Genomic DNA, 8,749 nt, shown 5'->3' on the forward strand with positions numbered 1-8,749 from the left:
ACTGTTCCTTCTTTCCCTAAACAATCTGTCTCATTCAGTGATATGGCTTCAATTCCCACCAACAAATTGAGTCCTAAATATATTCTGTAATCCAGGTTGCTCTTCTGCCCTACACAAATCCACTTGAATTTTACATACATACTCATCATTCTCTATTGTTTCTTATTTAATAATTGACATCAACCTCCACACAGATGGTCAAAAATTGAACCTCTGAAGTATCCTAGACTTTATCCATCTTTTCACTTCCCCATATTCTATGCATCACAAAGTCCTGTTGGTGCTACTTCCTTAATACTTCTGGAATCTTGTCTTCATTATTGCATTCCCTACACTAGCCCAAGCTACCATTATCTCACATACTGACTGTTGCAATGGCTCATTAACCCGACCCACCCCTTTCATGCTAATCTCCTCTAATCCATTTTTCACAAAGCAATCATTTAAAACCACAATATCTTGCTTTGCTTAACTTCCCAATTCTCTTAGCATAACCCCCAGGATGTGTAAGTGGTCATTGACCCATCAGATCTGATTCCCAGCTTGCTCTCACTCTTTAAGTGCCAGCCATACCAGACCTCCCACAGCTTCTCAAAAGGTCTCTCTAGATTCAGGCCTGTCACCTGTTACCTCTGCTCTGTACCCCTGCATCCTCCATTTCAGTCAGTTCACGTCCCCTTCTCCTTCAGGTCTAACGTTACTTCACTGAAGGAGCCTTTTCCTACTCTTCTCAGACCCAATTGCCTGTGTGATCTTTTGATTAAGGCTTTTAAATTCAGTTTGCCCGTAGCGCCCCCTAAAATTTGACCCATAGAAGGCTTTGGGGTGACAGAGAGACAGAGAGGGAAAGAGAGGTATTAAAACTGTACTGTGTCATTAGAAAAGATGTGTAGGGAAACAATCATTGAAAACACATTTTAGGAATGCGATTTTGATGGGAGTAAAAGACAGAAAACTGTACTGGAACAACAATTTAAATTAAAAAAAAAAAAAAGAAGGCAATTTTGAGCCCAGGGAGAGGGCAATGCCACAAATGTCTTCGTGGCGTTGAACATACAATTGAGGTTCAGGGACCTGAGGGTTTAGAGATCACAATGGCAGAACTATTGCCATCTTTAAAGCATTTACTAGTTTTTAACCTCTGCCCGTGAGCGACAGTGTAAGACAGGAAGCAGCTGCATTCTTCTTAAACCGCAGTCGCTGACCTTAGCGGCAAGGGACTCGACCTGCCCTCCTAGCGCCAGACGCTCAGCTGTCGCAGGCGCCGCTCTGCTCCCTCTGCGGCGGTCGGAGCCGGCCGGCGCGCGCCCGGCACGCGCGCCCCCAGCGCCTCGGCGCGCGGACTGCGGGGCTGGCAGGCGCCTAGTGAGACGACCCGGCGGGTGGGGTGCGCGCGCGCCCGCCTCCCTCTCCCCAAGTGAGGCCTCCTGAGAAAGTGCCTGGCTGCTCAATACAAGTGTTCCAGTTTTGGCGGAAAAAATTACCCGTCGGGAATGCACATGGCATAGGGGTAAGAAGGTTTCCCTCGGAGTGGAACGCCAAAGGTCTGGTTAGGTTAGAGTGGACGCGTGAGGCGCCGGGTGAAGCAGGCGCCGCCACGGACAGCCGCATGGAGGCCCTCCTGCCGCAGGGTGCCTGCCGGCCAGGGGACCTTCAGGTAGGAGGTCCTGGGTGACTTTGGACGTCCGCTCATCCTCTGCGCTGTACCTGCTCCAGGGCCGTGCGGTTTTCCTTTCCTTCGTTCCGGGCCCTCCGGCGCAGCCATGCTCCGTCAGATCGTCGGGCAGGCCAAGAAGCATCCCAGCGTGAGTTCGCGACCCCTCCCCTGGTGGGCCACCCCTGGGGGACTGCGGCCGCCCCAGTCCCGTGGGAGCTTCCTCCTTCCCTGCCACTCATTGGCTGGCTCCTTGCGGCCCGACCTGGCCTCTTTTTGCCCTGTCTGGCTGTTTGCTCCAGGCCCTTGAGCTCTGACCTTCCTCGCCGAGCACGGTGGGGCTGGGGCTGGCCGGCTGAAGGCGAGGGGTACGTTCGAGGAAAGGAGAAAAAGAAATTGGTGAATGTTGGAATAATTTGGTGGCCGTGGCTTCTTGCGGATTCCTCGGACGAAGGGGAATGGTTGTGCGCTGTGTGGGTTAGAGACAAGTAAAGCTCGGGTTACCCATTTTCTTGTGCTGCCTGTCAAGGACCCCGTACGCAGTGTTGAACCGCCAGGCCTTGTGGCAACCAAGAACGTCTACAATGTTGGAATCCTGAGTTCGTTTCGACCTGTTGACATCTTGAGGGAGTTTGGTAGCGCAGGAATTTAACTGCTGTCAAGTTCTTTTGTGTCTCTCATTTTCCCCTAGCACATCAGTGTACTGCGGTTTAAACACTAAATTACGCAGTCTTTACTCTTTATCTTAAATTCGTTTGTTTACGCATGAAGCATTGGTAGCAGTATGCTTTCAGAGATTATGCCTAAAATCAGTATTTGTAACAGGTGTGTTTCTGTCTACTGTTTGTTCTTTATGACGTGTATGTCGAGGCAGACTTAAGTATTTTGCCAAGAACTTGTTTTTCAAGCCTTAAAATAAAGGAAGCTGGAATATTTAATGGGAATGATGCATAAAAGTTAGAAAGGTAAAGTAGATGATATATTTTCTTGGGAGATTTCGAAACTTGAATATTTTTTCTGTGTTAAACCATCATCATCTTCACATTTTTTGGAAATCCCACTTCTTTTGAGCACAGTAATAAATATTCCTTCAATGTAAGAACTACCTTTATTAAAATTTTTAAACAGAATTGAAAAATAGCAGTTTGAAACTTAGAAATCTTTGTGTAGAAACTACTGTAGCTTTTCTGTTATCAGTATCTAAGTTTTGAAGATGACTAATAATTCTTGTCTGTTTTGTGTTTGATTTTAGTTGATCCCCCTCTTTGTATTTATTGGAGCCGGAGGTACTGGGGCATTGCTGTATGTCATGCGCCTGGCATTGTTCAACCCAGATGTCTGGTAAGTACTTAAAACGTTTGAAACGTTGATGGTTTATCAAGCTAGTGTAGGAGGCACAGTTTTTCTGGGGAGGCAGCATCAAGTAGTAGAAAAAACCTGAGTTTTTAGTCATACAGAAAGTTCTGATCCGATTTCTGCTATTGCCGTTTGCTTTTCCTAGTTCATAAAATCATCTTAATTTCTCTTGAGTCTCATTTTCCAATCAGTAGAGTAGAACTGCTAATACCTATCTTGTAAAGATTGAGATAATTATTTTTATAAAAAACTTAATCAGGGTTGCCTATACATATACATGATTTTTGCTTGCTTTTCCATGATAACATTTTTTTTTTTTTGAGGTTGGAAAACATCAGGCAAGGGAAAAAGATTGATTCATTGTTATTTTATGCACTTTTCTATATATCACTTCATTGACAAAGTAGAAAATGTTAGTAATAGCCAAGAATGAAGTTTCCTGTAACAGGGATAGGGACAAGGACAACTGCCCCAAGAGGTTCTGTTTACCTTTTTTTCTAATCAATTGGATAGGACTCTTTATTATAGATCCTCTCTCTGTTTCAACTTCTAATGAAAACATCATACTTCACTTAATAAGAAGTGAGATCGATCTTTTCAAAATACTAGCTTTTTAAGAAGTACAAAACTATTTTAAATCATTTTTATTGCTATGTTTTGTTTTAGTTGGGACAAAAAGAATAACCCAGAACCCTGGAACAAGCTGGGTCCCAATGAGCAATATAAGGTAAGCTACAAAGTTGTTTCAGAATGCTGGAGAGTGTGTTTTAATAAAGTCTGTTATGGAGTAGTTTTTTTTGAAATTCGATGCTCAGGTAAATTCCATTATAGAAATGGAAAATTTCAAGAGCTGCTAGACTGTTCTGGTAAATTTCAAGAGCTGCTAGACTGTTCTGTGAAATTAAACTGGTGAATTTTTCTAATAAATATTTTTGCTAGGAATTTTATTCACAGACTAGAGTTGGGATATGAAACTAAGATAATGTATCAAATCTACTGATTTGATGAAGAAAAAAGGAGAGATAGTATAGCTGTCGTTTACCATTTTCATAGATGTTAGTCTAGTGTGGTTTTTCCTCAAGCTTTACTATACATAGGTATCAGCTAGAGAGTCGGTTCAGATTCTTCAGCTCCGCCCCCAGGTTCTGATTCAGCTGGTCTGTTGTGGAGATGGCGAATTTGCATTTCTAATAAGGTTTCATGGGATGCTGACACTGCTGGTCCACACTGCTGGTCCGAGAACCACACTTAGAGTAGCACTAAGCTAGCATCATAAATGTTTTGGCTGGCTGGCTGTTCTTGGTATGATTGAAATATTTCATGTGAAGATTAGTAGGAAGAAGTGAAAGTCAGTTGAAACTGATATTTTACCTTGAACCTTCTAGGTAAATTTTTTAATATCTTTTCTGAAGAGCGGTTTGTGGAACTACTCTTCAAAGAAGGATTTCATGGCCTGGGACCTTTTACTTATTTTTTTGAGATATAATTGACATAATGTTTAAGTTTGTACATGTTGGTTTGGTATATTGCAGTATGATTACTACAGTAGCATTTACTAATACTTTTGTCACATCACGTAATTACCATTTTTGGGGGTATGTGGAGAACAATTAAGATCTAGTTTCTTAGCAGCTTTGAAATTTACAATACAGTTGACTAGGTCTCCAGAACTTATCTACTAGTTACAAGTTTGTACCCTTAAACAGCATCTTCCCAATTCTTCTTCCATCTTTTAGTAACCAGCATTCTATTCTGTTTTTATTAGTTCAGCCTTTTAGATTTCACATATAAGTGATGTTATACAGTGTTTGTTTTTGTCTGTCTTAGCTCACTTAACATAACACCCTCAAGGTCCATCCATGTTGCTAAGACCATTTATCGATTCCCCAAACATAACCTTCCTTATGTGAAAAATTTTGTATATAAAGACAAATCCTTGCAATGTCAGAAAACCCAAAAACAAAACAAAAAACAGGGCAGTCTTATAGGGTATAATTTGTATGCCATACAACTTGCCTATTTAAAGTATATAACTCACCCATGCACTTTCCACAATACCAGGCTGCTTCATCAAAAGAGAAATAACAGTTTGCATAAGCACTTAGAGGTAGTCTGACCAATGTGTGTCTAGGACCCCTCTGACACCTACAGGGGTGTCAAACTCATTCACGGGGGGCCACATCAGCCTTGCGGTTGCCTTCAAAGGGCTGAATGTAATTTTAGGACTGTGTAAATGTAACTACTCCTTAACTAGGGGCAAGGAGTTCAGGTACTGCCCCGGGTAGAAACAAGGTGCCGGGCCAGATAAAACAAGGGCCCTCGGGCCTTGTGTTTGCCACCTATGCTAGGAAATATACCTCCACAATGGAGATGGATGTTATCATTACTGTTAACAGCAACTTTTAAGATAATTACCACCTTTTGCTGATTCCAAGCTTTCCACTTAACCTTTGGATTATAATTTGGCTTCCAAATCTCTAAAAAGACCTCATTGTAAGAAACAAACAAAAATTTATCAGTGAAGCTGAAATGAGCCATCTGATCTCTTAAATTTTGCCTCAAAAAAAAATACAAACAGGCATTGTGTTTTTTCCCCTCACAAATTTGTTTAAATTAAGTTTATTCTAGAGAAAATGGATTCATATCCAATAAAGTTTGAAAAAACTGAAAAATAGGCGTTGATCCTTCTACCAAGGAATATTTTGGAGTCTCTGGGTCTGTGTAGTTCACAAAACTCCCCAGGTGTTTCTGATAATGAAGCCAGTTACCAGTGCTCTGGGAAATGACAGCATGCCAGCATGAGGCCATGTGAATTCGGAGATGGATTGTTGCTACAATAAAAATCTAAGGTGTGTGGCACAGATTGGGCTGTGAGTAGCTGTGACACTGATGTTAGATACTGGAAAGATAAATCTTATGATAGCAAAATATTTGATCAAGTGTCACCTGCTGTACTTGGAAGGTGGACTGTGTGCCTGCAGAGCTGTTACAGGAAAAGATTTTGGAAAACGGGATGTTAATGGACTATTGCTGCTGTCTGTATTTGTCAGGAGATGAGCTCGTGTAAGAACTGGATGATTTGCAAGCGGAAATAATAGGGAACAAGTCCAGAAACTAGTGAGCCTAGAGTGAATGAAGCCTACTACTGCTTCTAAGGCCTTAGTGAGGTAGACTAGATTAATCTATCATTCACTGCCCTTCACCTAAGAGAATTTGTTTTTATGGCCCAACAACATGAGGTTTGACAACGTGATCTGCTCTGGCAAATCATAAGCGAGGGGAAGTGATATCTGCCAGTTCTAAACCAGTGTGTGGTTACCCCCATTGTTCTTTTCCATCTGTCGTGAGAACAGAACTGACAGTTAAGGATTACACATTCAGCCTAGGACAGGAATCAGGAGAACAGGGACCAGTTACTTTGTAAGTGGTATATAATCTGAATGAAAAATAAACCTTCGTTGTTGTAAACCACTAAGATCTGGAGGTTATCTGTTGCCTCTTTACAAAGCTAACTAACGCAAATCAGAGAGGGGACTGAAATAGGATTTAAGCGTCAATGGCTCAGCAACACTTCTGTCAAGTAAAAAGCCCAAAGTCAAGATCAGAATATGCCGTGCCTTCCCAGCTGTTCTAAAGACCTTCAAGGTAGCAATTACATTGAGAAAAAGAATGGGGACATGGAAGCCGAAAAATAAAGCAGACTTGAAAATTACATCAACAGAGAATTTTGATACTGGCACATGGAACTAAATACAGGCAAGTACATGAGAAGCCTGGTTAGTTTTGAGAAAACTGTCGAAGATCCTGTGACCCTTACACTTTGCATGGGTGTGGTGGCTCAGTCCTGCTTATTCAGTGTTTGGCAACCCGATCTTCTTTGCCTCTTTTATAGAGAATGAGTAAGGTTGTTTTAATTAACCAAGATAAACAAAACATTCTGCCTGTAGTGCCTGGCATTTATTAAAAAGGTCCCCAAATATTTATTTTCTTCTTAATATATAACCTGCAGTTTCTTCTACAAACATTCCCTTAATATTTTGTTAACATGTTACGGATAGTAGAGTTGTTTTTTTTTTTTTTTTTAAGACCTACTATTTAGGTTCAGTTGCTTCAGGAGAGAATCCTGTCAGAACAAAGAATACTGCTTTAGGGCTTATTCGTACTTCTCTGTCTATGAAAGTCTCTGTTATCTCAGCGATATCAAGGATACACTCGACTACCTGGGTTTGTTTGTTTTTTTGTTTTGTTTTTTTTTTTTTAGCAGTCAAATGAATAAGAATTTTTAGCGATAAAAAAAAGCTAGGGTATGTTTGGAGAAAGAAAACAAAGGACTTGAAGAAAAGGATACAGATTTATGAGCTTCTTGTTTAAATCCCCAAAGTGTGAATGATTCTGCGATTTTTATTTATTTTTTTGAGTATTCAAGTAATTATATGTAGCACAATTTCATCAGTGTTGTTTGGCACAAGAATGAGTAAACCCAAGATTATAGCCTTATTTGGGCTTATGTACAAATTCTAATGTTTCCTCAGTCTGGAGGCAGTCTAAGACATGAATCATTAAAAAAAAAGTTTTTGAGATTTAGAGGAAGCTTTTTAAGCATTTGTAGTAGGATTTCTAATATTAATTTTAATTGAATGTAAGGAAATTTTTGGAAATGATAAGTTCCAAATATATAGTATTATTTAAATATATTATTGTTTAAAAACAAAAATATAGTACTATTTAAAAGCTTTTGTACCAGAGGTGGTCAGATGTCAGTCTGGTATTGATGCAGCCTGGGCTAGGAAAGTAATGGGAAAAGCCATCAAAGTAAGCTAGTTTGTATCTAAAAAGTTGTGCAAACCACAACAAAGCATTACCACATTACTGGCTTATTTTGGTTGCTATAAATCTCTCCTATCAAACTTATAAAACTTTGCTAACCAAAGTAGGGATGATAATTCTTGGTATTCCTCTATTCTGTTGGAGATTCATCTGTATACTGAGTGGGCATGAAAGTAAAAACTTAAGAGTTGGAAGTACATATCAAAAGGAATTTTTATTCACTATGAAACAAGAATTTTTTAGAGGTTTTGATCGACAGATTATATTAACACTGCTCTTCTGCAGTAGACCGAATATTTTGACCTTACAAAATTAATAATAAAGAACTGGAGTTTTGGTGTCTTATCTTTTAATGAATTTCACATTGTAAGTATTCTTGATAAAAATTTGATGTTTGTAATTTTTACTGTAGATAGCTGAATAAAAATAATTCTAAAACTTCTGTATAATCTCTGTATTTGATAGATTATCTAAAATATTTTTTTTCTTTTCCAAGTTCTACTCAGTGAATGTAGATTACACCAAACTGAAGAAAGAAGGTCCTGAGTTCTAAATGAAATATTTCAGTATAAAGCTGCTTAGAATGAAGGTCTACCAGAAGCCATCCGCACAATTTTCCACTTAACCGGGAAATATTTCCCCTAAATGCACGAAATCATGTTGGTGTATTCTGTTGGGGTTTACACTGATTAATAAATGTTTGAAACTTGATATGTCTCACTATTTAATGCTGAAAATGTGCTCTGAATTTTACAACTGGGGTATAAATACTAGAATTTAAGGAATTTCTTGAGTATAATTTGAAAATAAGACTTTAAGTTGCTCAGTAAGACACTTTGATTTTGTCTGTAGGTCATAACCTCACTACAGCATAGTTAACAACCACAACTGGAAAATATACAAAGGTAGATC

At 39.6% G+C, this 8,749-nt stretch overlaps 1 protein-coding gene across 1 annotated transcript; it reads left to right on the forward strand.

The window, feature by feature from the left end:
- The first annotated feature begins 1,623 nt into the window (after positions 1–1,623).
- Positions 1,624–8,548, forward strand: NDUFA4 (NDUFA4 mitochondrial complex associated). The gene is made up of 4 exons (XM_028525628.1): positions 1,624–1,805; positions 2,907–2,995; positions 3,677–3,737; positions 8,334–8,548. The coding sequence occupies exons 1-4, from the start codon at positions 1,764–1,766 to the stop codon at positions 8,388–8,390; spliced, it is 249 nt and encodes an 82-aa protein (XP_028381429.1). The 5' UTR covers positions 1,624–1,763; the 3' UTR covers positions 8,391–8,548.
- The last annotated feature ends 201 nt before the right edge of the window (positions 8,549–8,749 follow it).

Source organism: Phyllostomus discolor, chromosome 10 (genome assembly GCF_004126475.2).
Source record: "Phyllostomus discolor isolate MPI-MPIP mPhyDis1 chromosome 10, mPhyDis1.pri.v3, whole genome shotgun sequence".
Classification (NCBI taxonomy): Eukaryota; Metazoa; Chordata; class Mammalia; order Chiroptera; family Phyllostomidae; genus Phyllostomus; species Phyllostomus discolor.